This window comes from Coniosporium apollinis (genome assembly GCF_000281105.1).
Source record: "Coniosporium apollinis CBS 100218 chromosome Unknown supercont1.1, whole genome shotgun sequence".
NCBI lineage: Eukaryota > Fungi > Ascomycota > Dothideomycetes > Coniosporium > Coniosporium apollinis.
In genome coordinates this window covers 246,155-273,947 of record NW_006913263.1, presented here as the reverse complement: position 1 = coordinate 273,947, position 27,793 = coordinate 246,155, and the positions used below count along the sequence as shown (strand labels likewise).

The 27,793-nt window shown below is 54.5% G+C and overlaps 9 protein-coding genes across 9 annotated transcripts; 5 read left to right on the top strand and 4 right to left on the bottom strand.

Moving 5' to 3' along the window:
• Window positions 1–930: 930 nt before the first annotated feature.
• On the bottom strand, window positions 931–1,728 carry W97_00095 (uncharacterized protein; the record flags this gene model as incomplete). The annotated part of the gene is made up of 2 exons (XM_007778012.1): window positions 931–1,050; window positions 1,102–1,728. 2 exons carry the CDS (start codon window positions 1,726–1,728, stop codon window positions 931–933), a joined length of 747 nt encoding a protein of 248 aa, XP_007776202.1.
• A 667-nt stretch (window positions 1,729–2,395) lies between these two features.
• W97_00094 (uncharacterized protein) lies at window positions 2,396–4,051 on the top strand (the record flags this gene model as incomplete). The annotated part of the gene is made up of 1 exon (XM_007778011.1): window positions 2,396–4,051. One exon carries the CDS (start codon window positions 2,396–2,398, stop codon window positions 4,049–4,051), a length of 1,656 nt encoding a protein of 551 aa, XP_007776201.1.
• Window positions 4,052–5,148: 1,097 nt separating this feature from the next.
• On the bottom strand, window positions 5,149–8,033 carry W97_00093 (26S proteasome regulatory subunit rpn-1; the record flags this gene model as incomplete). Its single annotated transcript, XM_007778010.1, has 4 exons — window positions 5,149–5,172; window positions 5,234–7,202; window positions 7,263–7,612; window positions 7,662–8,033. 4 exons carry the CDS (start codon window positions 8,031–8,033, stop codon window positions 5,149–5,151), a joined length of 2,715 nt encoding a protein of 904 aa, XP_007776200.1.
• A 336-nt stretch (window positions 8,034–8,369) lies between these two features.
• On the top strand, window positions 8,370–9,850 carry W97_00092 (Atypical/RIO/RIO2 protein kinase; the record flags this gene model as incomplete). Its single annotated transcript, XM_007778009.1, has 2 exons — window positions 8,370–8,432; window positions 8,495–9,850. 2 exons carry the CDS (start codon window positions 8,370–8,372, stop codon window positions 9,848–9,850), a joined length of 1,419 nt encoding a protein of 472 aa, XP_007776199.1.
• A 352-nt stretch (window positions 9,851–10,202) lies between these two features.
• Window positions 10,203–11,721, bottom strand: W97_00091 (uncharacterized protein; the record flags this gene model as incomplete). Its single annotated transcript, XM_007778008.1, has 3 exons — window positions 10,203–10,813; window positions 10,879–11,478; window positions 11,553–11,721. 3 exons carry the CDS (start codon window positions 11,719–11,721, stop codon window positions 10,203–10,205), a joined length of 1,380 nt encoding a protein of 459 aa, XP_007776198.1.
• A 362-nt stretch (window positions 11,722–12,083) lies between these two features.
• On the top strand, window positions 12,084–16,872 carry W97_00090 (VPS15 protein kinase; the record flags this gene model as incomplete). The annotated part of the gene is made up of 2 exons (XM_007778007.1): window positions 12,084–13,469; window positions 13,522–16,872. 2 exons carry the CDS (start codon window positions 12,084–12,086, stop codon window positions 16,870–16,872), a joined length of 4,737 nt encoding a protein of 1,578 aa, XP_007776197.1.
• A 3,994-nt stretch (window positions 16,873–20,866) lies between these two features.
• On the top strand, window positions 20,867–21,823 carry W97_00089 (uncharacterized protein; the record flags this gene model as incomplete). Its single annotated transcript, XM_007778006.1, has 4 exons — window positions 20,867–20,945; window positions 21,019–21,059; window positions 21,133–21,393; window positions 21,455–21,823. The coding sequence occupies 4 exons, from the start codon at window positions 20,867–20,869 to the stop codon at window positions 21,821–21,823; spliced, it is 750 nt and encodes a 249-aa protein (XP_007776196.1).
• Window positions 21,824–22,557: 734 nt separating this feature from the next.
• On the bottom strand, window positions 22,558–25,171 carry W97_00088 (uncharacterized protein; the record flags this gene model as incomplete). Its single annotated transcript, XM_007778005.1, has 2 exons — window positions 22,558–23,290; window positions 23,343–25,171. The coding sequence occupies 2 exons, from the start codon at window positions 25,169–25,171 to the stop codon at window positions 22,558–22,560; spliced, it is 2,562 nt and encodes an 853-aa protein (XP_007776195.1).
• Window positions 25,172–26,037: 866 nt separating this feature from the next.
• W97_00087 (alpha 1,2-mannosyltransferase) lies at window positions 26,038–27,515 on the top strand (the record flags this gene model as incomplete). The annotated part of the gene is made up of 4 exons (XM_007778004.1): window positions 26,038–26,085; window positions 26,140–26,985; window positions 27,045–27,333; window positions 27,448–27,515. 4 exons carry the CDS (start codon window positions 26,038–26,040, stop codon window positions 27,513–27,515), a joined length of 1,251 nt encoding a protein of 416 aa, XP_007776194.1.
• Window positions 27,516–27,793: the final 278 nt, after the last annotated feature.

The following is a 27,793-nucleotide window of genomic DNA, read 5'->3' as shown; positions in this document are numbered from 1 at the left end:
TCCAAACAGCATTGCGCCGAGAGAACTCTTGTGCTGCGGCAGTTTGTACCACATTTCGGTGCTTATTCTGATGGACCGACGAGAGTAATCCTAAGTAGCGATGCCTAAACTGTTCGTTCAGGTGCAATGCAGGGGTTTGATCGATTGCATCGTGGAGCTTAGCACTGACATTGCCAGACTTGGGGGCGTGATCTTCCAGTACTAAAGGACACCAGCTCAGACCCTACGAAGCTTCGAGGCACGCTTACCAAAAGGGCAATATCGGCTCTTCCGTAAAACGTCGCAGTCTGAGCGAACTCGTTCATACCTCGTTTAGAGCACGGGCGGCATTCGCGATGAAGGTCCTCGTTCAGCGTAAGAGGCAGTCCCGCCGCGAATACAACGACGTACTCGTTGGTTTCATGATTGGCCTCAAGTGTGGTTTTCTCGTCTAAATCCTCTCATAACATTGATACCTTGTCTACTGCGCCCTTGGTCCTACGATGAGCGCGGAGACTTTAGCGGACGTGAGCACAACGGCACAGGTTGAAGAACAGAATGCGATGAGGAACGTGACAAGCGCCAGCATGGCGATGCAGATTAAGAAAGGCTGACTGAGGGACTCTCAAAGGCATCTCGACTATCCTGGCAGTTTTCATATTTGTGTCGTTCCGCAGAAACTGTCCCTCTCCTCATCCGGTGATAACTTCCCTTTCCGCAGAGTGTCGGGCAACTCTCGAAGAGCCGCCGATTGCAGGCTATTACTGAGAAGCTTTAGCGCCCGGGAGACGGTGCGCTGGGCCTGACATGTGACTCCTGGATCAATGTTCCAACATCAATGGTAGGCCCTACTCGTGGCACTCTATTTGCAGAACGCTCGTAGTGGTCAGGGCTAGATGGCTTGCATTGAAAAGACCTTTACTCCTGGATGATGTTTTCTGGTAGCTCGATTCAAGAAGCGTTATAGAGCTCGTTGATATCCTTAAGAAGCGCTTCAACGGATGATCCGCCTTCGCAGTCCTTCCACCGACCGCCGTCTCGAATGCACCGAACCTTGTTGTCCAGGCGGACCTGTTGCGGGTAAGCGAACGAGCACCATCAATCCCGAACTTTAAAACTCACAGTGCAGCTATACGTAACATTCGCCTCTGCACTCCTCTGTACGCTTTCCTTGAGCAGCCCTACCCCATACGAGCCATCATCCTTGCTCATGCAATCATTCAACTTGTCGAAATCAATTCCATACTCCAACGCACAGTCCGTGACAAAGTTTCGTTGCGGTATCAAGCTGTAGTTGTTCGACAAGCACATCGTAAAGCCCAGATAAATCTTCGGGTCGGGATACAGCGACGCTGCGCAGAGCTCGAGGATGTTGCCCAGACACTCGCCCTGTCCGTGTTTGCACTCGACTTCGTCATCGTGGGATGAGACCTTGCCGATATAGGAGAGTGTGAAGTCGACTTTGCCGGAAGCGTTTTGCATGGTGGGGAGGATGAGATCCCGGAGGCAGTCCCGCGCGTCGGGGCATTTGGACATGATGTGGGCTTCGAGCGGTACTTTGGTCTTCGTCGATATGTCTTGCACAGCTCTGTACGCATCGCGTTGGCATTGGAAGCTGGAGAGAAGCCAGTAGAGAGCTAGGACTAAGACGAAGGCTGCTGCGTGGAAGCGGCCCGCGTTGTAGCGGCGGAGGATGTGCCGGTGGGTGCTTTCCGGCGGAGGCATGAGAAGCTCTGTTTTCTCGTCCATGGCTTAGTCTGCTAGTTGCTTGAGACGTTGAGGGCTGAGGTGGTATGTAGGCGCGAAGAAGGACTCGGAGACGTTGTTGCGTACTTGGAATGCGGACGGTGATGCTTCCGACAAGATCGTTCATAGGGCTGCATCTCAATTCCCTGCGACCCCAGGAAATCTCCGCAGCCGCGCAAGCCACCACGATCGGGGAGCCTCAAGTCCCGCATCCTCGCACCCGCATAGTTACATTCGCAGGTCACAGTGCCTTCCCTATATCTCATAGTCCACTCACTCACTTCTGTATGCTGTGGCACTCTTCCTGCACCCTCTTGTCCTTACTGAACCGCCATCGTTTCATTAATTCCAGGGCGGCTAGTGTTGAGCATTTTGAGTAATTCTAGTTTCCGAGCCACTGTGTACAAAAGAGAAGCGTCCACTTCGTTTCTGAATAGATGATTCCGTTCTAGTAGAGGGGTTTTGCCATTACTTGTGGCTCTTCCACATCTGTACCGCCGAGTTACCCAAGGATTATTAGCGAAAGCACATCAGGAAACCTTGCAATTTCAAGCTTCACCCTCTGGAGTCCAATCAACCAGCTCGGGAGCCGGCGGTGAAAAGTGCCTTTCTGGTGTAGTCACTGTTGGTGGAGGCATAGAAAAAACATTCTGCGTCCGACCCGCCCAATATGGAATACCTAAGATATCCCGAATTCACTGGGGACGCCCTCGAACAAGTCTTAGAACCTCTGACATGGCTCATCAACGACAAGAAGCTCCATAACCTTGCCTGCTTGTATGCAGAGACGTTCGCAGACCTTGCGAAAGAGTCAGAAGAGCATTTCCTCCCGACACCAGTGACGAAGCTTCCGACAGGGAAAGAGAAGGGAAAATTCTTGGCAATAGACGTAGGCGGGACTAATCTGAGAGTTGGCTTTGTTGAGCTTCTCGGCAACGACGACACCGCAGCGTCGGAAGGGAACGTGCCTGGCGTTGCGCAGATAAGGAGGTCTCACGAGGAAGCATGGCCGATAGAGGAGCATTTGAAGATGGATAAAGCCGAGGACCTGTTTTCCTGGATCGGCGACTGTATAGCTGAAGTCATCGCAGATGCCATGAATGCGGGAGTGGACGATTTGGGCGATGAGATCGCGCTAGGCATCACCTTCAGCTTTCCCATGAAGCAAGATTCATTATCGGAGGCGACGTTGATGCCTATGGGCAAAGGCTTTGCAATCACATCAGATGTCAACCTGGGAAACATGCTCCTTTCAGGATATGCACGCCACTGTGTGGAGCACATAACGAATGGCGGCGCTCAAGCCGAGAACGGTAGCACGGAACCGTCAACGAAGAGTAGAAAAATCTCTAAACTGCCGAGGCTTCGGGTGGCCGCCATAACAAACGACACCGTCGCTACGTTTGCGTCCTTGGCATACGCCTTCAAGTCGGCTCCCAATTCCAGGGCAGTCATGGGTCTCATTGTCGGTACAGGATGTAACGCCACGATACCAATGAAGCTGAAAGCCCTAAGTGACGCAAAAAGGCAGTCCATAAGACTACCACAAGGCGCAGACCCAGAAGACACCAAAATCGTCATCAACACCGAATGGACGATCAAAGGCACAGACCTACCCCTTGACAGCATAGGCATGAAGACGCATTGGGACGAGGTGCTTGACAAAGCTTCAGACGCACCGGGCTTCCAACCATTCGAGTACATGACCGCAGGCCGCTATCTAGGCGAGCTCGTCCGGCTTGTCATGGTCGACTTCATGGGCCGTCGCGGTGGAGGGAAAGGAATGCCCACTGCCTTGAGGAAGAAGAACTCTATATCGACAACATTCCTCGCCACTGTGGTCGCGCAAGACGATGATGACCTACTCTACGAAAAGCTGGACGAGATGTTTCCCACTCCATCCAAGAATAGCAATTTCGAGTGGTCGGTGGAAAAGGTGGAGATGCTTCGAGGCGTAGCCCGTGCAGTGCAAGTCCGGTCCTCAGCGCTAATTGCCGCTGCTACTGTGGGACTTCTCGCGTGCGTAGGGGAGATCGATCTGGAGGACCCGGAAGCCAAAGGTCCCGGCTTCAGCAGACGTGGCAATGACGATCCTACGGAAGGTATCGACGTCTCCGGCGCTGTGGAGGAGTTGGTAGTCGGATATACCGGCGGGACCATCTCGCGGTATCCGGGCTTCTTGGAGACTTGCCAGAACTGGATAGACAATCTGGTCAGCAAGGGCTCGCCGAGGAACGCTAAGAAGCGGGTGGTGCTACGGGAAGCCACGGATGGGGGAATCATAGGCGCTGCCGTGCTGGCTGGGACCACCTTGAACGGCTCGTGAACTTGTGCGCCCGAGAGTGTGGATACGGTTTGCACCGCCCAGGATTGCGAATTGCAGCCAGTGGTCGTCTTCTGGCCGAGTGGGTTATCTCCGTGAGCGTCCCCGCATCGGGATCATGGCATTGAGGACGATAGCCAATGGAAACGAAAGGTTCAGAAACTCCGGCGCGGTTCATGCCTTCTGCCATGTGTCTATTCTCCGTTGGCCGCATGGCTCCGATTTGCCAACAAACACTGCGCTTTGGAACATACCCCGTGGCGGCACCCTCATCGTCAGACCATTGCGCCAGTGAAGAGCGGCTATAGATCTTGACGGTGTGTCAGTCTTGCTTCTGGTCGTCTTGGAAAACGTCCAATCTCGGGGCCCTCCTTGTACATACCTCTACCTCCCTACTTAGACTACTTCATTGCCTCGGTCTGTGTGACTCTAGTCTTTTTGAACAAGGGCGCACCGTGAAAGGTCTACGCTCGGTCTTGATTCAGAGGGCAAGCATATGCGAATGACATTAGGTACCGTTGTATCTGCGTCCTGCTCTCAATACACAAGCCTAAGCTATGGATGTGCAATAGTCACTTGCAAAGGTACACTCCGCCTCCCTGCCCTTGAGACTAGCACGCCGGCCCCGTCCTTATGTTTCGGTCTGCGGTAACGTCTGATGGTGAAAGGGGAGAGTTGGCACGCAGCTATTGACGGGCTGTCCTAGATCTTGGACTGGCTTCGGCCATGAATCTGGTTTACCAAATAGTTTACTAAATGGGAGGTGATGGAGTAGATTAGAGGAGCGAGGCAGTCTAACCTGGTGACTGAGGGAAACATCTCATGCAATGGTGGTGTGGTGATTGCGAAGCTGAAGCATTGACACGAAATTTGTTGGACATGGTTCGAGTGCGGACAACAGGAGACAGCGAATGGAAAACACATACCATAGCCGTACACAAAACTCGTGGACATCCGGCAAGGGACTGTAATTGAAAACTCCCAAAGGATGGGGTATTTCCTCTAGATGTACAATGCCCAGGGTGCTCAGGCACCGTCACGAATCTATGAGAGCCCAGAGAATGCACGATAGCAACAAACAGCGATTATCTGACCGGCACTCAAGTCGATTTCCATGCAGGGTTCTACGAAAAGTTAGCCGTTGAACTTATCACATCGTGATCGCTAGGGAGAAGGCGAGCTTACCTTCCGCAGAATTACCACCCCCTCCAACGTACTGCTCAGACTGATATACTGCTCATCCTCCAACTCTGCCCTCTCACCATACGCCAGCAGCACCGGCGAGCTCTGCGTCTGCCACCCCGTAATCGTCTTCGGCCTGCCAGCCTGCCCCACAACATCCACCGCCTGGCCGACGCGCACATTGACAGTTAGCGGGTTGAGCTCCTCGTCCAGCGTGATCAGGAACCTTGGATACATGGCTGTGACCATGTAGTAAAGGAGATAGTGAGATTCGGCAAGCACGAACTGCTTTGCGTCGATCAGGGAGACCAGCACGGTGAGCAGACCAGCCGCCGCAACACGCGACAGGACTTGTCGGTCCGTGTGGAAGGGGTTGACGGAGAGTGTGCCCTTGCCCATGTGCAGCAGCCCCTGCGCTATCCGCACCATGAACAGCGCATTCGCGTCGCGGTGGTAGTAACTCGCCAGCTGTCTTAGCAGCTGCGCCAACCTTGCATTATTCGTCCCCGCACCCAGGAGTCCCATAGCGAAGATAGCATTAATAGCGACATCATTGTCGTTATCGTGGCTGTATCTCGAGAGCGTGTCGTATACCTTCATCTGGGGGTTGCTGGGGCTGATGAGGCCCATAGCCAGCGGCACCGTTCTGCGGATGTTGGCTTCGCCGTAGTGCATCAGGTGGCCGAACTGCCGGAGCACCATCTCCTGCCCGACTTCTTCGCCCATGGCGACGAGGGAGAGGCCGATGACGGCGTAGGCTTGGAGGAGCTCGTCGCCTTTCTTCTCTTCGTTGTCGTCTTCAATGTGCTCGTTGCAGATGTGGAGGAGCTGCTGGAGCTTCAGGACGGCGCCGGTACCGGCCCAGGCGCAGACTTCTGCGAGGACTGAGGTTGGCTTGGACATGGGGTGGTCGAGGACTTTGAGGGTTTCGAGGATGACTTCTACTTCCTCTTGCTGCCCGAAGAATAGGAGCGCGAGGCCTAAAGCCATGAACCGTGTCCACTTGTCCTTGAGTTGCTTCTCTCTGTCCTCGTCTAGGAAGGTCTGGATGATGGTTTCGCTCACGTCGCTGTTGGCTGATCCGACGAATACTAGACCTAGCGAGAGGGCGGCCATTGCGGAGATTTGCATGTCGAGGTCGGTGTCAGTCACGATGGGGAGGAGTTGATTGAGCACCGCTTCGTTGTTGGATCCGGCGTACGCTATGCCGAGACCCATGATCGAAGCCACTCGAATATGCAGATTCTTGTGGAAAATACCAGAGTCAGAGTCCTCTCCTAGAAGGGCCAATGCAGGATCCGAGTCCATCCGTACGCCTGAGTTCATGATGCCGTAGGCAAGGTTTGCGCCGGCCTTGATGTAGTTGTCCGAGATGTTTGTGTAAGGATCGATCTTGTCCAGGCCTGTCTCAACATCCCATTGCAGCAGCGTGCCCAGCGAGGCAGCGGTTGACAGCATGCCCTCGTCCTTGGTCTTCCATACCCAGCTGCTCTTGTTCTCGTCCGTCAGAAGCATCTTATCGGAGCTGAAACCGGCGTTGACGAAGGCATTGACGAATGCGCTTGCAAGATTGTGTCGAGCCGAATCCGTGTTGGTCAAGCCTGCGGTCCTACTGCTTTCAAGGTGGGTCTTGTAGATGTCCTCTGGCGTCTTCGGATCCAGGATGTTGAGTTCTTTGCCCAGAGCTTTGAAGTAGTCCGATAGCCGGGTATTGTTCAAGCACTCCGCCAACTGGTCGTCCTCCTCTCCCTCGGGCAGGTCGAGAACTATGCGCTGTCTGGCGATGAGGAAAGCCATTTGCCTTTTGGCCGATTTGTCATCGGTTGAGTTGAGGCACTCTTCGATCAATTCCTTGTCGTTGAGCCGGATCGCGAGTACTATGGCCTGAGTGTGTTGCTTGTACTGTCGATACGTCTTGTACGCGGTGCGGAGAAAGCGGTCGTTGTCGGGGTATGTGAGCAAGGGGACCATGCTGTTGGTTTGCCTGTTAGCGATTCGATCTTTCAGCAGGCTCTGTCTTGAGAACACTCACCTGACCATGTACAGACACACTCTAGGGTAGGTGTTCTCGTCCAGGTACTGTACAATCTGCTCGATCATCTCCAACTCGCTGAGTATGTCCACTGCGTCGGCTTCCGCATTGTGCTTGAGGAAGAACGGGACGAGAGTAAGGGCAAGATCGGTGAGTTCTTCTGTCGGTTTGTCCTCATTCATTCGGTTCTGGAACTCTTGCCCAATCTCCAACGCCAAGTGTCGCATGTATTCGTGACCCCATGATCCCAGATCGTGCGAAGGTGAGAGTAGTCGGTATTTCAAGCAATCGTGGCGGTTCTCGTCGGAGTAGGTCATGCCGAGGACTGAGAGCATGTCTGCGAGCGAGGACTGAGGCATTGTCAGTACCACTCAAACATCAAGATGGTGTCAGCCCTACCTTATCGTCACCCTCTGGCCATGATTCGTACGTCTTCTCCAGGCTCTCGTAGTGTGGACGTAGGAACTTGAGCGGCTTGGGCACCGCTGTCATCGACGACGTCGAGGTCTTGATGAACTCCTTGATCTTCTCGAGCGCCGGCCTGTACAGACTTGGGTCATCCCCTTGTATCCGCTCCACAAGCATGTCCAGGTCGCTCTTGAGCTGCTGATCCTCCTCGCTGAGCTCTTCCGGCGGTAGGTCCGGCTTTGCCCCGTTGGTTGTAGCCTTTCCATCTTTGTCTGCCTCGGGGTGATTTGGATGCTCTTCACCGTCCACTGCTTTTCCCTTACCCTTGTCGGTAGCTGTGGGCTTCCCATCCTCCTTCGCCATCTTGGGAGCTTTGTGTGTGGGGAGAGTGGCTGAGGGCGTCAAGGACGGTGCTGGTCTTGGATCAAGATCGGAGTACGCAGCGTCGAGGTGTGTCCGAGCAGTTTGGTGTAGGAGAATGTGAGAGGAGTGGTGGAGATGGAGAAGATGGAAGGTGCTGGCTGTGTATGTAGCTATCGATGCGCGTCTGACGGAAACCTTTGGGAGCTCCGTCGCCTCGCGTTGTCCCGAAGATCAAGCGGCCGCCTTACAGAATAATTTCTGGCGACGACGCAATGCCTTTGAATCACGAAGACCATATACCCGTAACTCGAAACTGACTGTTTCGGCGCCGTCAATATGAAGCTCGACACCCGGGCAATCCGCTACCTCACCGCCGAGGACTGGCGTGTCCTCGTCGCAGTACGTCCTCCAACCCTTTCGGCCGCAGCTCTCGGAACTAACAGCTGATGAGGCCTCCGCAGGTGGAGATGGGTAGTAAAAACCACGAAGTTGTCCCCACGCCCCTGATTGCGCAAATATCCGGTCTCCGCGGCGGCAGCGGTGTTCACAAATCCATATCGAACCTCGCAAAAATAAACCTGATCGGCAAAGTGAAGAATGCGAAGTATGACGGCTACAGACTCACATATGGCGGCCTTGACTATCTGGCGCTGAACACGCACCGTAAATCTTCGGCTATCTACTCGGTTGGGAACCAAATAGGAGTTGGCAAGGAGTCAGATATCTATGTCGTTGCATCCAACAGCGGCGTCCAACGAGTCCTCAAAATCCACAGGCTTGGCCGTATCTCCTTCAGGACCGTCAAGGCAAACCGCGATTACCTGCGTAACCGATCTAGCGGTTCGTGGATGTACATGAGCCGTTTGGCAGCCCTGAAGGAATACGCATTCATGAAGGCGCTCAAGGACAACAACTTTCCGGTCCCGGAGCCCGTCGCGCAAAGCAGGCATACGGTTGTCATGAGCCTGATTGACGCTTTTCCACTACGCCAAATTTCAGAGGTGCCGGATCCGGCGGGTTTGCACGCGGAGCTGCTGGCTATGATCATGCGGCTTGCGAAGTACGGGCTTATTCACGGTGATTTCAATGAGTTCAACATCCTCATCAAGGAGGAGACGGCTACGGAAGCTGAGACAAATCCGTCCGCCACTCGCCAGGCGGACGCTGTTGCTACCGATCCATCCGGCGAACCGTCCGCCAATGCGGATGCACCCTCAACAACCGACGCCCCCCACTCGCAAATCAACCTCGTGCCCATCCTCATAGACTTTCCCCAGATGGTCAGCATAGACCATCCCAACGCCGCCTACTACTTCGACCGCGACGTAGCGTGCGTAAAGCGCTTTTTCGAGCGGCGCTTCCACTTCACCAGCGATGAACCGGGCCCCTTCTTCTCTGACGCCATTAAAGACGTTGGCAAAGACGGTGCCCGCAGACTGGATGTCGAAGTCGAGGCTAGTGGCTTTAGCCGAAAGATGGCGAAGGAGCTTGAGAGCTACATGAAAGAAGTCGGCGTTGATGGGGACGGTGCGGCAGCTGATGGAGAGGGCAGTGACGAGGAAGCGGAGGAGGTCTCGCAGGACGCGACCAACGACAGCAGCGATCGCGTCGAAGGCGATGCACGAGAGGATGCGCACATCGATGCTCAAAGGTCACCCTTGGCTGCGGATGATGACCTCGTTGGCGGCATGCAGGTCCTTGACATTCAGGATGATGCGGCCGAAGAGCACGAGCCAGCGCCGATACCCCTTGCGCCTGCCAAAGCGGCACAGTCCAAGCAGCGAGCCGCAAAGAAGGCGGCTGGTTGGGCCATCTGAGCTACATTCCAGGCGGGCGTCAAGCCGTGACTTCGAGCCTTCAAGCGTAGCACTTTCTTCAGTGCCTAGATGCACATGCAGCCTGAGGGCCTCATGGTGGAACCACCGGGTGGGCACTAGACCTGTGAGCTGCAAAGAAGCAAGCGTAGATGAGTTGCTCAAGAGCTGCCAGGTTGTTGCTGATCAGAGAGTAACCCGGGTGAAAGCTCGGCAGGTAACAAGGAGAAGCCTTGGAGCACGGTGGAGGACTGTGCGAGACAGGGTTTAGGAACATATTGGGGTTCGCACAACGATCAACAACGTGTGACGAAACGTGGCTGCAACTGAGATGTCTTCATGCACTCATACATATTCAGAGCGCGTAGACAACTATCCAAGCTATCAAGCCTACCAAAGCCCCAACAAGCCCTGCCACGATGACCACCGCAGTAACGCCAATACGGGGCTTCCGTGGCCTGCTCATCATGTCAGATATCTCTTGCTGCAAGCGCTCCGCCATCTTCTCTTTGGAGAACTCAGCTTTGACTCGCTCCCGCCCCTTATGTCCCATCCGCTTTAAGCTTCCCTCCGCGTCCCCCTCAACCAAAACTTGTCTCATGACCTCTGTCCACTCTTCCAACTTCCCCACATCCCTCAGCCAGCCCGTCTCCCCATCCACCACCGTCTCAGTTGGGCCGCCCTCATTAGCCGCAAGCACCGGTATGCCAGCGAGCATCGCCTCGAGCGGCACGATGCCGAAGTGCTCGTTGCGCGGGGTATAGATGAGCAGTCGTGAGGAGCGCAGAAGCGTGGACTTGAACGTGTTCGGCACAGAGAGCAGGAAGAGCACCTGGACGTCTGGAGAAATCGCGAGAGCGCTGACGACGGTCCTGGCGGTGGCGACCTTGAGACCTAGAGATTCGGCGAGGGTGCAGAGTTCGGTGTGGTAGGAGCTGTTTTCGTGGACGCGCTGGTCGTAGCCGCCTGGGTGTCGGGTCAGCTACTGGCAAGTGTGTGGAATAAAAGTAGCCCCCGGACTAGAGACATACCAGCAATAACAAGCCTCGTGCCCTCCCTCTCCCCTTCACTCAGTCCCGCAAACGCGCGTATCGCTAATCCAACATCCTTCTTGCGCTCAAACCGATTTATGCTAAGCAGCACCTTCGTCCCACTCCACAACCCCTTGTCCAGCTTCTCAGCGTCATCGTCGGACTTCACATCCACGCATGGATAGATAACCGCCGGCTGTCTGCCCCATAGGCCGGGAAAGGCATCCCCAAACACGCTTCTCGTAAACTTGCTATTGACGACAATCGAGTCACTGCATCCCGTGCTCCAACTCTCAAGCCAGTCAAATGGCGCGCGGTAGAAGCTCTTGACCCATCCGCCTTTCTTGGCTAGAAGCTTATCAGGAAAGTGGCAGTAGAAGAGGACCCTCGCGTTAGGCTGCAGCAGGCGCAGCAAGGGCACTCCGGCGCTCAGCTGGTCAACGAAGAAGACCGTCGACTGCAGCCTGCTGAGTTCGGACGAGAAGACCGAGATCTGCAGTATCAGATGCAGCTGACGGAGAATGGCGCACAGGATCGCGAAGCGGCCAAGGAGGGAGGGCGGGACGAGGGTGTTGCCACGGACGCGGACGTCGAGGGTTCCTTTGGGATGGTCTCAGCTACCTTCGATGTCATGAGCAAATACTTGAGTAGGAATGCAGGGGTCGATCACGTACCGTCGCGAGCTTCGTCAAAGCAGTGCTTGGGATCGCAGTGGGAGGTAAATATGGTCACTGTGTGGCCTAGCTTCTGCAGTCCGACGGCGGCATCGATGACAAGACGCTCTGCGCCACCGATGCCGAGATCGGGGTGGAAGAACACAATGTTCAACCTCTTGTTCGCCATACCACGGTTATATTAAAGCAGCTCGGAAACAACCCTCATTCATGGTAGGTACGAGGATAGGGATGGAACAACTTGATGTCCGGCGCTTAACGTTTGCCGCGCGTCTGGCAGATTGTCCGTTAACTGACTCGCGTCACTCGCGTCACACGCTGCCTGTCACACCTTGTTTGTCCAGGTCTTGTGCAGGAACAAACAGGAACAAACGTCGTATCGAAGCCCGCAAGTCATCCGGAGCGGACTTGCTGGCATAGACGTTCGATTTCAGCTCTTGTGAGGCGGACGAACATGGCTGCTTCCTCGTTGGGACGGCCTCCTCGCCTTGATCAACGATAACAGGACCATTACCTTCAAGTTAGACCATCATGGGGCAAGGCTACTCCCTCACGACCCTTTCGGCAGGGTCGGCGACTATCGATGTGCCGGAGCTGTCAGATCTTTCCTACGAGAAGTCGCTGGGAGATGGACGTTTGATGAAATGCATACGGGCACGGCATCGAAACGGCTTGGTTGTCGTAAAAGTGGCCATGAAGCCCTACGCGAGCATGAAACTGGACCGCTATGTCAACGCGCTCTTGGAAGAGCGCAGAGAACTGGCCCAAATACCAAATGCTCTGGCCTACCATCGGATTCTGGAGACACCCACCAACGGATATCTCATCCGCCAGTATATCCACAGCTCACTTTATGATCGCATGAGCACTCGACCATTCCTAGAGGACATCGAAAAGAGATGGTTGGCGTTTCAACTGCTGTGTGCTGTGCGGGACTGTCACGCTCGGAACATTTACCACGGCGACATCAAGACAGAAAACATCCTGGTAACCTCGTGGAACTGGTTGTACCTAGCGGACTTCTCGTCCAGCTTCAAGCCGATTTACTTGCCGGAAGACAATCCTGCGGACTTCTCTTTCTACTTCGACGCTTCAGGACGGCGTACTTGCTATGTTGCGCCAGAACGGTTCCTAGGTGCTGGTAGCTCGAACGAGGGCACCGGCAAGCTCACTTGGGCCATGGATATCTTCAGTGTCGGCTGTGTGATCGCTGAGATCTTCCTTGAGACACCGATTTTCAACTACAGTCAGCTGTTCAGATACCGCGCCGGCGAGTATGAGCCACAACATGTGCATCTGAACAAGATCGAAGACAAAGCTGTCCGCGAACTGGTGCAGCACATGATCCAGCTGGAACCGGAGTCAAGATATTCGGCCGAGGAGTACCTCAATTTTTGGCGCCAGAAGACATTTCCCGACTATTTCTTCAACTTTCTGCATCAGTACATGTACACCATTACGGATCCCTCGTCCGGCCATGGACCGATAGGATCTGAGAAATCCGAAGAGTCAGATAATCGCATTGACAAGATCTACTACGATTTCGACAAGATAACATATCTCCTTGACAATGATGCTGACAGCGAATCGATCAAACCGCGAGAGTCCACCCCGAAGAAATGGAATGATGTTTTCCCTCTCCACATAGACATTCCAAATTACCAACATCAAGCATCTGCTTCCATGAGCCGGACAGTCGACGACGGCACACTAATGTTCCTGACGGTGGTTGTTGCGGCGCTTCGAACTACAGCTCGGGCGAAAGCTCGCCTCCGAGCCTGTGAGTTGATGCTGGCTTTTGCCGAGAGGTGTACCGATGAGGCAAAGCTTGACCGCATACTACCTTATTTGGTCTCTCTTCTCAATGACAAGTCCGACATGGTCAAAGTGACGGCTCTCCGGAATATGACACAGCTTGTAAGTGTACTGCCTGCTCTAACATCAAAGCAATGAATCTGATATGAGCTAGATAGACCTTGTGTCGGTTGTCTCGCCGACAAACGTGTACCTGTTCCGTGACTACCTTCTATTACAGTTACCGTTTGGGAACGAAGCCTTCATGAAGCCCAGCCAGTTGGTGCGAGCAGCGTATGCATCTTGCCTGGCTCCATTGGCAACTACAGCATCAAGATTCTTGGACATGATGCAGGCCTTACGAGCTGATGGCTCATTGCCGAGTTCGGGTTCAGAAGGTGAGGAAAACGGAGCAGGCCATCATACGTTCCGTGAGCTCTTCGACAGTGCCCGGGTCGATCTCCTCAGGCACTTCGAGGTTCCTACGAAGGCTCTCCTCACAGACAGGGAGTCTGCGGTCAAACGGGCTTTCCTAGGATCGGTTTCTAATCTCTGCGTCTTCTTCGGAAATCCCAGAGCCAATGATGTCATACTTAGCCATCTCAACACCTATCTGAATGATAAAGACTGGATGCTGAAGTGTGCCTTCTTCGAGACTATCGTTGGTGTGGCAACCTACGTAGGCGGTGCAAGTCTCGAGGAGTTCATACTACCGCTCATGATCCAAGCTTTGACTGACCCTGAAGAGTTCGTTGTCGAGCGGGTAATCACATCTTTGGCCTCCATTGCACAGCTGGGTCTGTTCCAGCGCTCAAAGACCTGGGAACTTGTCGACGTTATCGGACGCTTCACTGTTCACCCGAATATATGGATCCGAGAAGCAGCAGCTCAGTTTGTGTCCTCTGCTACCACGTATCTCTCAACTGCCGATAACCACAGCATCATCGTACCACTAGTCAAACCCTACCTCAAAGTGCTTCCTACCGAGTTCTCTGAGATAAAGCTCTTAGACTCGTTGAGGAAACCCCTTCCTCGGCCTGTGCTGGATCTAGCATCTACCTGGGCTCTACAGGGCGACAATGGACTATTCTGGAAGCCAGCACAGCAGCAACGGACCTTCTCATTCAGTTCAGCAAACGAGGCTGTACCCACCGTATCGGCTAGAGACCTAGGGCCAAAATCTCTTTCGAGAGTACCGAAGAATGAAGACGATGAAAAATGGCTTGCACGCCTCCGCAGTATTGGAATGACCGCGGATGATGAGTTCAAGCTCATTGCTTTGCGAGAGTACATCTGGAAATCAGCCCGCCGGAAAAAGATGGAAGAGTCTACGCCGACGCCACCCATCTTCAATGACATTGTGAAGCTCAAAGATCTGGGGATCAATCCCCAGATCGTCTTCTTCGATCACAATGTAGACCTCCTGAGCCCAAATGGCCAAATGCAATATGCGGAGACAAAACCTCACACGATTGCTGACGCATTGCTTGACGCGTCGACAACAGCGGACGATGCCAACGCTCACCACGTAGCACCCCGTACGAACGGACATACCGACCGTCCGAACAGTAACGGGTCCGCTGCGCTAGAACCACCAGCTCTGCCAACGTCACCAGGTCAGCTTGAAGGGGTCTTGTTCCCCTCTTCAAAATCTAGCCCTCATCGGCGGTCTCTCCAGGTGCCTAACAGAACCTCGAAAGACACTGCGCATGATGGAATGCCATCCTCCCTGGAATCGGATGGAGACCTGAGTCTTGGATCTCACAATCACCCGATACGAAACAAGAGCATTGCTATCAATCTAATAAGCCGAAATCAACCACCAAGCAAGGCCGAGGCCGAGACCTCGACAACATCTGCAACTGCCTTCGGTAAAGTGGATGGATTGCAACCGCGCGATGGAACTCTTCAAAGGAAGCCGTCGCCGCTTGCATTGGCGCAACAGCAGCATCGATCACTGGCGAAAGAAGGGAAGTATCAGGCAGTCCACACGTACACTGGCCACGATCCCAGTGTTCTGAAGCTTCTCGATTCCTTCTACCTTGAGAACTATCCGGCAGATTACGTGGAGTTTGGCCCATTAGTAACGCCAATGAGTGGCAGGCAGCCGATCAAGCGCAGCAGTGGGCTCAACTCATCTATTCCTTGGAGACCTGAAGGCAACCTCGTCGCAACGATGGGAGAGCATACGGGTGCCATCAACCGAGTGGTTGTCGCTCCTGATCATGCTTTCTTCATCACCGGCTCTGACGATGGATCGGTGAAGGTATGGGATACTGGTCGCTTGGAGCGGAATGTGGCACACAGATCTAGGGCGACGTACAAGCACGCTGCAGGGGTCGCGGTCACAGCCCTGGCTTTCATCGAAAACACGCATTGCTTCATCAGTACTGGGAGCGACGGTAGCGTGCATGTGGTTAAGGTCGATTACTCGGAAGGCAACGAGGCTCGAGGGCCACGATTCGGCAAACCAGTAATGCTACGCGAGTACCACTTACCTGAAGAACACGCGGTGTGGGCGGAGCATTTCAAATCAGACAGCCAATCGATACTCATGCTAGCTACCAACAACTCGCGCGTCGTGGCAATAGAGTTGCGGACGATGACTGAGCTGTACGAGCTCAACAATCCCATTCACCACGGCACGCCGACCTGTTTCTGTATCGACCGCAAACACCACTGGCTACTCCTCGGCACTACACACGGCGTCCTCGACCTCTGGGACCTGCGCTTCCGGCTGCGGCTCAAAGGCTGGGCCTTCTCGGGCGCCTCGCCCATCCACCGCATCCGCATGCAAACGCTCAAGGGCTCGCACAAGCGCGTCTGCATCGCGGGCGGAACAGGCCAAGGCGAGGTCACGGTCTGGGACATCGAGAAGACGACCTGCAAAGCGATCTACCGCACTAAGGACTGCAAGGACACCAGCAAAGGCCACACCCTCATTGACGTCGACGAAGAGCGCCCGGGCGGCATGCTCAGCCGCTTCGCGACCAGGAACCTGGAGCCCAGCAGCGGCGGCACGGATCGTGGCATTCGCGCTCTGGCGCTCGGCACGCATGTCCCGGAAGATGGCTCGGAGCCGAGACATTTCTTCATGCTGACTGCTGGCCCGGACTGGAAGGTCAGGTACTGGGACACGAACCGCGATCGCGTTGAGTCGTCCATGGTCATCAGCGGGCTGGGACTCGAGGAACCGAAGCCGGTGTACCGTGCCAAGCCGACGGCGACGGAGACGATCATCGTGCAGGAGATGACGCCGGAGCAGCTGGCTGCGGAGGTGGAGGGTGAGCAGGGGGGAAAGAAGGGTGCTTCGGGCAGGGCAGGGGAGGGGAGGGCGGGATCGTCGAACTCATCGGGGAAACGCGACGCGGGGAAGAAGCCATCGAGGTCTTCGCTCATGTCGCTGCAGCAGCAACTTTTGCTCAAGAGCCACCTCGATACTATTACGGACGTTGCGTTGTTGGAGCATCCGTATGGGATGGTTGTCTCGGTGGATCGGTCGGGCGTCATCTATGTATTCCAGTAGTGTTGTGGGCTCGGAACTTTTTATGATCCTCTTCGGTGGGAGCCGGAAGTGCTGGCCGTCAGCTCCCTCGCATCTAGTAGGAACTGGGATTAAATTCAGGGTGCTTGATGTATATCGCTTCCCTCTAGAGCTTCTGGTTTAATATGCTTGCCACAGTTCGCCTACCAATTAAAGGTGCACGCAATGCGGCCTTGTTGTAATCCATCATAGCAAAGCTTCGAGGACCTGACCAGTGAAATAGGCAATGTCAGTACCAACATGCTACGCATGGATAGGTTGGATTTTTAGTGACCATATTACTACTAGGTCGCGCCTGCAAAACAAAAGCTCACGAGTTGTGAAGCCGAAATAAAGGGGGCAAGAGGCAAAAACATACAGCAGTAGGTATTCGCTAGTGGTCACCCACCTACCGATAGGATAATTGCGCGCGGTTATAGGTTTCCTTTCCTGTTCTAGTAGGTAAGTATCGTCGCCCTACGCTCGCGCGAGCTGAGGTAAGTATAAGTAAGTATAGGTGATTCCTCACCCTAGCTTATTTATGTCTCGGAGGGCGCCTAAAAAGGCTCTCTCATATCTGAGTTAAGTAGAATAGTTAGCACGATTAGCTCTAGGGTTTAAAAATATAAAATGTTATTCCACAATCGTAATCTATAGATACACTATAGTTTATTACTCTTAGCTTACTCTTAGCATATCTACTACTTAGACTATTTACCTTCTACTTAGATGCTCTAGAGCTGCCGGCGTAGCACTAGCGCGGAATCCTTAGTGTCTGTATTTCGTCTTAAGGATGTATTCACGAGAAGTAACAAAACTGACGCTGCTTCAATAATGATGTGGGTCTTTCTACCCTTGATTAATGTCAATGGACAGTTTATCGCGCTAATGTTAGCCACTATAGTTGTTTGCATGCTATAGCTTCGTATAGACCTCGAATAACTTGTTCTCCTTGTGTTCGTTTTTAGATTATTGTTATTGTCTGAAACGAATCGGAATCTGGGAAGGCAATGTTGCTGTCCTCTACATCCATATCAAACACACCAATGCGGCGGTAACAAGTTTTTCGGTCAGTGTCGTCTGGCTCTGCCAATGCGAGTAGCAGCCCCACTAGCTCTGGGTGGTACTCTATGTTTGAGTCTTCCGTCTTTAGAACGGTGACTTTCGCCAGTAATAGCATCCATATGTCTGTGATCTGCCCCGACTCATGTGCTCCTGCGTCCTCGGGCAGTGGCTCATCCATTCGTCCGAAAGCAATTGTGCGACCGTCGAGAACGATGTCCTGGAAACTCGCGAACGTTTCCACTACTTGAATTGCTCTCGCCGCCCACTTTGATGGCCGAGTCAGTACCTGGGTTTTACGAAGGTGTTTGAGCTTGCCAGACAAAGTCAGGTAGCCACTCGTGACCGGACCCATTGGGTCATTGCCTAGAACGGTAGTTCTCGTATCGATGACTTTACACTGCTCGACAACGGAAATATTACGCCTGTTCATGAGTGCGCGATCCCAAGTAACAGCGCCAAGACGGGAAGTCCATGACCAGGACGGGCCTCTGTAAATGTTTGGTCTGTCCCTTACACCTGGGTACCAAAGAAGGCCAATAGCAAGGTCATCGCGCCAAAGACCGGCAAGGTAAACATCGCCACCTAGTGCACACTTTACGATACGCGCGAGTCCAGATATGGCCGGTAGTATATCGTTTGGGAACGTCAGTTGTCGGTCTGAATATTTATAGACTTTGCGGTACCAAAAGCTGTATGCCTCGCTTTCCGCCTGATAAGGCTTCAAGACTTTGCGTAAAGCGCTGCTTATAACTGGAAGGCTTGCATCTGTGCACTCTTGCCTAAGACTGTCCCGACATTGAAAATGCAGCATGGATGTACCGAAGTATAGCACTCTTGTAGATAAAATCTCTTCTTGAAATGTCCAGCCACGCTTGCTCCATGGACAAGTCTCTACAGCGTCGTACATCTCACTTTGGAGTTCACCCGCTCTTAGAAAATAAGCACCCACGATCTGAGAATTAATAGACCGGCAAGGTACCTTGAGAGTCGGAGGCGCTAATTTACGGCAGAGGAACCCATCATGTGATGATGCAGCGGACATTGCGGCAATAGTGAGGTAAGAGTGACTGTACGTATCTATCATTCGTATAGCTTCCTTCTCCCAGTCACTGGTGTTATCCTGAATAATGCATAACGAGTCGATCCAAAGGTAGCGGAACTCAAGAGCCCGAGCTATTATAACGGCATCCTGGAGAGTTTGCGGCATCTCACACAATGGAATGGTGAGAAGCATCTTGTTATAGTTATTCGTGGTAGTCTTAAGTAGCGGCCTACTCGATGAAAGAGGGCCCCAGCAGTAGCTTAGAGCTATGTAGCGGGACGATTTAGGATCGCATGAGGAAAGGCCCGAATTATGTGTCTCAATCAAGCGAGGTTCGAGTAACCCACTGTGGTCGCCAACGTCAATCAACCTTGAGGGGAGGTAGCCGAGAGTCTCCTGGCATGATTTGTGACATTTCGCGCAAACTTCAATCCAGCTTTTAATCACGCTAGCGTTACTTAGCGACAATAGAGGCCCACGTAAGGGCCGGCGATAAATCTGCAGGTATTGCGCGATAGGGTTTTCTAACAACCTTAGTAATTCATTTGACCTCTTAAGCACGAAGTGAAATACCGAGCTCAGCTAACACGTCAAACGTCACATAAGGTTCGAAGTCCGCAGGATAACCGAGGCACGAGACCGAGTCCGGGATGTCCAAGTCAAACCGTAGATTGGAAGGGCCGCTGCGTGATGGGTCGTCATGTGCTACATCCTGCCTGGCAAGACCACGGCGTATGTTTCGGAAATACCGAAAGCGCTGTATGGTTACTGTACGGCTAGCCTGCTGGAATTCAAGCAGTTCTTCGAATATTGGTGAATAGAACGTCTTGATGGCATCCATAAGAAACCTGCAAAAGTCGCAGCCAGTCCTGGCCGACGCTTCGAGAACCGGGAAATCAGGATAGGTGTCATGTCGTATATAGTCGGATCCGAAGTCCAGTTCGTCCCACTTTAACACTGTGTTGCCTGTAGAATTTGTAGCCTCGTAGCCTCCCCATTTACCATTATCGATGATAATGGATTCGCACTGCTTGCAGAAGCTGGTGGATGCCATTCTAGCCTGTTGTCGAAGCTCAGAGCACTAGGCCGCGGTAGGACTGATCTTTGTCAGCAGACATTATTTCGTCCATGACAACAAGTATGAAATTGGAGTCAAACCGGAGATAATAAATGCCCCCTAAGAGTGTTCTAGTGAGGAATGCTTACGCCGTACAGCTAGGTGAAGTTCTTGTTTGTAAGAAACGACGGAGAGAATCTCGAGTAGTACGGATAGACGTTCTCCACGATAGAGTAAGTGGTATAAGTGCACACACCGATAACTTCGAAGGATTGAAGGTGGTTGAATTTAGGCAACAGCCGTGGCGGAAATTTAGCTAAAACACCGCAGCGCAATTATACCCGAGCCCAGAGGGGAGAGCTACAACAGGCTCCCCTTGCGTTGCTCAGGGGTGCTTAGCCTAGCTCAGGCTGTCTACACTGCCACCACAAAAGCCTAGTTACTCGTTGAGATTTTGACTTTGTCTTGTCACCCGGAGCTTCTTAGTATTGGCAGCAGCAGAGGAACCCTCTTATCAACTGGGAGAGAAAGCAAGACACAATCACAATTGATGTCGTCAGAGCGTTATGAGGGTGTCTCCTTCTCCATTGTCGTTGAACTCGTAGATACTATCCTTGCCATGACGTGCTGCCTGAGGCAGAAACCGGCGCATGGAGTTTGACCTCACTCCAACCCCAGATTTTTCGAAACAACATATTCCATATTCACCCAGAATTTGACACACTCACAAACCCTCTGGCCAAAGACACATTACAGTACACCAGCCATCAGCCACCAACTCGAACGACTGACGCACACTCTTGTAGTCGCGATACTGCGCACGACTTGCAACCATGAGGTTAACAGCAGACCTGATCAACAGCTCCCTCTCCTACATCAACCCCCTCACCGAGCGCGAGCTGGACCTGCGAGGTACGTGCTGGGAAGAGCAGATACTACACTTTGAGCAGGAGCAGCATTGATACAATCTGTCCGAGACATGCAGGCCACAAAATCCCCGCGATCGAGAACCTAGGTGTTGCGAAGGTAATTCCTCTCCCACAAACGTCCTCTCACACAAGCTGAGACCCACCAGCTGATGCGCCGCTGCGGAATGTAGGACCAAGACAGCATCGACTTCACCGACAACGACATCACAATTCTAGGCAACTTCCCGCTCTCCCCACGCCTCCAGACGCTGCTATGCACCCGCAACCGCATCTCGAGCATACAGCCTACGCTGCACAAGACAGTGCCGAACCTCACCACGCTGGTGTTGACGCAGAACCAGATGGCCGAGCTGGCAGACCTGGAGCCTCTTGCGCACTTTCCGAAGCTGACGCATCTGAGCCTTGTCGAGAACCCCGTTACGGGTCGTGAGGTGAGTCTACTGGCCGCCCTGTCCACTCCTGTCGTGCTCGCGCTCTAACCCGCCCCCTCAGAACTACCGCTACTGGCTCCTCCACCTCTCCCCCACCCTCCGCTTCCTCGACTACCAGAAAGTCAAAGACGCCGAGCGCGCCAAAGCGCGTCAGCTCTTCGGCACACGCGCCGCGCCCACCGAGCTCGCGCAGAAGATCATGAGCGTCCGCTCTCGCGCCACCACTGCCTCCTCCGCTGGCGCAAACGGCGCACCAGGCACAGAGAAAGCGGCCGGCAGGGTGCGCATGACAGAGAAGGAGAAGAAGCGGCTGGAGGAGCTGATTCGGAACGCGAAGAGCTTGGCGGAGATTTCAAGACTGGAGAAGGAGTTGAGTGAGGGGCGGATTCCGGCGGGGGTGATGGGAGAGGGGGAAGAGATGGAGGAGTAAGGGTTGAAGGCTTCCCTAGAGGCACTGGGAAAGGGCGAGGACTACGAACTGGGCTGGCAGTCGGCAGTCACTGGCTTCGCTGCGGACATCTCGGGCGTGCGAGATCGCCGACCAGCTTTTATAGGCTTGAGAGGCTGCGCTGAGTGGTCAGCTGCGGCGAAGATCCAAGAGCAAGGAGGCGTTGTTACGCTCCTCCTGCAGATCCAGCAGAGGCTGTTGCACGTTTGGCTCGATGTAGCTTATGCTAGAGCCTACGCCTTTGCAGCGCTAGATCCAACTTGTGGTTAGCATCACATTTCCTACGCATCACGTGGCGAGCAAAGCGTGCTAGCAGACACTGTGTCCTCCATGGAATAGCAATTAACTCCCTGACAATAAGCCGTATGGGTCTCTTGTAACGCAGCTCAGGCAATCGCACGAGCAGTCGCACCAATCTGATATCGGCAAAATATTGCACCGCGATCTTGAGCATAACCGATCATGTATTCCTAGTCATAGTTGTTTAATCCGGTAATGTTGATACCAAGCGCCCCACGCTCAAGCCGATGCGGCAACAATGCAATCCATCCCGCTCCCAACGCTCCCGACTGCAGCCAGCGCTTAACCATCACCCCGCTATGCTTCCCAATCCCCTGCACATTCCGTGCCTCGAAGCTACCAAGCGCACATCATGCCCTCATCCCAACCAACCCATACCTCTTCATCGCCCTCATGAACCCTCGCTCCCCGCTTCCCTACCCCAACAACTCAACATCCAACCCAATAGCCCTCATAAAAAGATTCACATCCCCGAGCCTGCGCGCCCGCATCTCCTCCGGCAGCGCCCTACACGCCGCGACCGTCTCCATAACCCTCTCCTTGACGCCCAACACGAGCCGTTGCTGCTGTTCCGGGCTCGCACCGACCCCCATCGCCGCGAGGAACTGCCACACATAGACGTCCTCGGCGTCGTTGACGCTGCCGGGGAAGACGAAGGGCAGAACCGGCTCCACGGCGTCGAAGAGGCGCGTGTAGAGCTCGGTCCACTGGACCCAGTCGTCTTGCGCGCTTGGGGGGGCGGGGGGAACGGGGCGGAGGAGTTCGGCGCGGGAGACGAACATCGTGAGGACGAGGAGGCCGATCTTGGTCCGCGCCACGGCGGTGAGGTTCGTACGGTCCAGCACCAGTCCCAGCAGACCGGTCGCGATGTTCAGCGGGGCCTCGGCGAGGTAGGCGAAGAAGGGCGGGAGGACCGTCTGCGCGAAGAGCTCGACGTCTTCGCGGACGGAGGCCGGGATCGGCTGGTCGATGCCGTTGAGGTGGGTGGGCACAGCGTTGCGGATTACATCTAGCGCGTCGAGGTGCACGACGATCATGGTGAGGATCGTGATGCGCTGCTGGTCGGTGATGTGGCGGAAGATGCGGGGGACGGCTTTTTTGCCTTTGGGGTGCGAGAGGATGGCGATGAAGGGGTGGGGGGTGGGTGAGCTAGGGGTGCATTAGCGGATTGTACCAGCTGCGGAAGGGGAAGGAGACTCACTTCGGGATGATCGGCTCCATCACCTTCAGCTCTCGCCAGAGCTTCTCGTTTAGAGACTGGATGGTCTGCCGCCAAAGCATGTGGGCTTCTACAACAGCCGGCTCACTGTCTTCTGCGAGCGGCGGCGGCATGTGCCGTTCGTGGTCTTCCATCTGCATCAAAGTGCTATACACGTTCTCAATGTCCTTCAAGACAACCTTTCGGTCAGCTGTAGTGGGATCTCGGTGCATGTGGCTTGGCCGACGAGCCGCGCTTTCTGGCCGCGGGGTGCCGCTCTCCGTCCGCTTGATGTTCAGCAGAGGTTTCGGCGTCTTCGCGTTGCTAAAAGAAATCTTGCCTAAGCTTCCCTCAATAACCAACTGCTTGTTCTTCGGCTTGGCCTTGGCAGCTTCGACGGCACGCTGGACCTGCTGCTCCATGCGCTGGATGTGGTTATCACCGCCACGGGGGCGTCGGCGGTTGTTGCCATACCGTCCGCCGGTCTGAAAGAGATAGGTTTGAGCGAACTGGCTGGCAGGTTGGTTCGGATTTTGCCGGGGCGCACCCCGAATCTGAGAATAAACCTGGTAGTAGAAGTCCTCCGCTAGTGCTGCTTCTGGTCCTTGATCATCGACACCGCCCGTTGCAGTGACAAGCTGTTGCAGCTGTATCCTAGTAATAAAGTTCTTATCCTGAGGTGTCATCAAACCGTTGTCTTTCGAAAGAAGATGGATCTTGTAGTTGCGCTTAGCTCGCTTAGCTTCTGCTTCAAGATGCGCAGCACGCTCTTCGGAGGACATGTCGAGTATTTGCTGGGGATACGTGACCACGTTCGCTGGGTAGGATGGCCCGCGCTGGTGGCCGGGACCCATCTGTTGCATACCGTGACGTGGCCCTGGCTGTGCAATCGGCTGGCCCTGACCTGAGAGGCGGTTGGGATTCTGCAAGATTTGCCGAGGCTGCGAGGGCGGCCTCTGCGGCTGTGCGGCGGGCTGCTGAGGCGCTTGCCTATGAGCGACAGGTTCGGGTTGGACGGGGCGCTGACGCTGCAGAATCTGAGGATGCTGAACACCTTGAGGTGGCAGTTCAGCTTGAGCTGGTGGACGAGGAGCCGACAGAGGTCGCTGATCGTACGCTGCCTGAGGTCGCTGCAGGATCTGTGGTGGTACGCCAAACCCTGCCTGATGCGAAAACTCGGCCGGCGACGGCTGCGCTGGCGGAACAGGGGCAAAAAGCTGTGGTGCCTGGGGCACTTGAGGCTGTGGAGCTGCTGGCTTCCTGCTCTGGGCTCGCATCGCCGCCTCCACCTCTTCGAGACTCATCATCTTGCGGGAAGATTCAGCTGCGATTGGAGCTCCTTGGCTCTCTTGACGCTGATGAGCCTGTGGCTGGGGAGAGGCTTTCTTTGGGGGGATACCCCACAGACCCGCGTTGGCCTCCAACTTGGGTATGTAGTCCGGCTGGGCGTAATTCTCATATCCAGTCCTGGCAGGCTTTGCGGCTCTCTTCGGCGGACTGGCTTTCGGCGGAGGCTGTCGGGCAGTGTACAACATCTGCTCCTCTTGCAAAGTGTTTGCAATCTTGGCCGTCTGCCCAGAGAAGTCAAAGTCCTTCGCGACATTCTGCTGAGTGGCCGGCTCGCCACCGAACGTGTCGTCGTTGAAGGCATCGTCGGTTTCGTCGAGCCGGTCGCCCAGACCGTCGTACGTGTCTTCAAAGTCGAGAGCGTCAGCATCGTCGTCTCTGCCGGAGAGGCCAGCAAACGCATCCGGAGTCGCTCCGAAGCCGGGCTTGTAGGCCTGGTGGCCGCGGTCTCGCGGTAGAGTCGCGTCGAACCCGAAGAACGACATGGCTGGTTGCGGTTGCTGGAACGCAGCAGTGGTGTGTTCGAGAAAATGCAACACCGATCAGAAGGCTGGTCAAGTGAAAGGAAGAGCGCCGTGTGCTATCTGGTGTGTGTGTCAGTGGGATGGAAGCGCAAGTGATGGAGGAGCTATCACCTACGCAACGAACAACAGAAAGAAGAGAAAGATTGAGTGGTTGACAAAAGACAGACAGACACACAGCAGCTACGAAGAAAGCAATTCGTGGTGGCTGTGAGTGTGATATCAGTAGTTAAGAGTGGTGGTGTTTTCGACTGGCGATGATGATGATGCACAGTTCAATGCACAGTTCAATGCACCCCCCGTGACTCGGCCCATCCAAGCTTGGAAGCTTGGAAGCTCCCGTTCGGAGGCGAAAAGGCGGCGCTCCCTGTCCCTTGCGTGGGCGGAAACTCAAGGTTTGGGCAGAGCAAAGGGGGCAAGCGCCCGTGGCCTCTCCCCGTCCGAGGCCGCACTAGAGTACTGCTCGACCGCGCCGTCTAACGATGCGACGACTGCTATTTCCATCACCCTCTCACGCTTCTACTCCGTACACGACTACCTGCCCCGTTCCTTTGCACGCTCCTTGCACTTGCTGCTCGCCGTAGACCTGCTTTGCTGCCTGACCCTGCCTCTCGTATTGTCCGGCGCCTTTCAGCCCTCATACAAAGCACCCTGCACCGCCAACTTCGCAAACACCAGCAGAGCAACCCGTTTTAAACACAACTACGATCCGCCGCAGGCATTGCAAGAGCATCGAGACTCCCCAGGAACAGAGTGACGATATTGCAATCCGCTCCACGGGAGCAGTGGATGAAAAGCAGCGCGGGCTTGACCGACAGCCACCTCTCGAGATGGCGGGCACACAACGCTACCTGCGATACATTGTTTTCGCCTTCGCTGTAAGTCGTAACCGTGGTTCAATCCACCTCCGCGACTTTGCTAATCTGCGCTAGTGCCTTGTCCTCATCTTCTTCATCTCCTCTTCCTCCTCCGTTGGCCAGGGCTCTCTCAAGAGTCCCAAGGAGATCCTAAAAGAACAGTCCGCAAACTGGCGAGGCTCACACCAAGACGAGGCCCACGATTCCGAGAAGCCCACACAGGATGCTCCTGCTAAAGCGTCCGCTACCGCTGGCACGACGCCAAATACCCACGCCCTACCTCCCGCGACCGCACCCGGCGAGCGCATGAACGCGACCTTTGTTACGCTAGCCCGCAATGGAGACGTCTGGGAGATTGCCCGGAGTATCCGGCAGGTCGAGGACCGGTTTAACCGCAAGTTCAACTACGACTGGGTCTTCCTGAACGACGCTGAGTTCGATGACACCTTCAAGAAGGTCACCACATCCCTCGTGTCTGGAAAGACAAAGTATGGAAAGATTAGCACCGACCACTGGTCCTTCCCCTCGTGGATCGACCAAGAAAAGGCCGCGAAGGTGCGCCAGGAGATGAAGGAGAAGAAAATTATCTACGGCGACAGCGTCAGCTACCGACACATGTGCCGCTATGAGTCCGGCTTCTTCTTCCGGCACCCGCTCATGCTCGATTACGAGTGGTACTGGCGTGTGGAGCCGAGTATCGAGCTGTTCTGCGACATCGAGTACGACACGTTCAAGTTCATGGCCGAGAACAAGAAGAAGTACAGCTTCGTGCTGAGTCTGTATGAGTATGTCGAGACGATTCCGACGCTATGGGACGCGACCAAGAGCTTTATCGAGAAATTCCCGCAGCATATTGCTCAGAGCAATAGCATGGCTTTCCTGAGCGATGATGAGGGCAAGACGTATAACCATTGCCACTTCGTACGCATCCCTTTTTCCCCTTCGTAGCCCCCTCTACACCTCACTAACATTCCCCCTAGTGGTCCAACTTTGAAATCGGCAACCTGAACTGGCTGCGTTCAGACGCCTACATCGACTTCTTCAACCACCTTGACCAGGCCGGCGGCTTCTTCTACGAGCGGTGGGGCGACGCGCCCGTGCACTCCATCGCCGCGGGTCTCATGCTCAAAAAGGACGAGATCCACTTCTTCAACGACATCGCATATTATCACGTCCCCTTCACGCACTGTCCGACAGGCGAAAAGACGCGACTGGACAACAAATGCCACTGTAATCCCAAAGACAACTTTGACTGGAACGGGTATTCTTGTGAGTTTGCTCCCTTCCTCCCCTCATCTCCTAGTGGCTATTTGAGCACTCGGTCGAACAAAAACCGTCCTTGGAGTCAAGTTGCCCCGCTAATCTCCCCCTCCCACCAACCAGGCACAGCCCGCTACTTCGAGATCAACAACATGCAGAAGCCAGAGGGGTATGAAAAGGAGCACTCATAATAAGCCTCCCCCTTCCCACCCCCCACTTAGTTCTCCTTTTATTCTTTTCCAACACATGAATCCTTCCTTCCATCTTCGCCAAGAACAAGTTCGCCCAACCATCTCCGCCATCCTGTCTCTTCTGCCTCCGCTCTGCCAAACTGACTTGCCGTTACTTTTTTCGGGACAAAAGCGCCCCCTGGTCCAAAGCCCAAAGGATCAGGTTCGTCGTTTCAACTGTCGGGCTCGTGATCTGCGCGGCGGCGTTGGCGGGGTTGTGGGCTACGCGCCACAGAGGT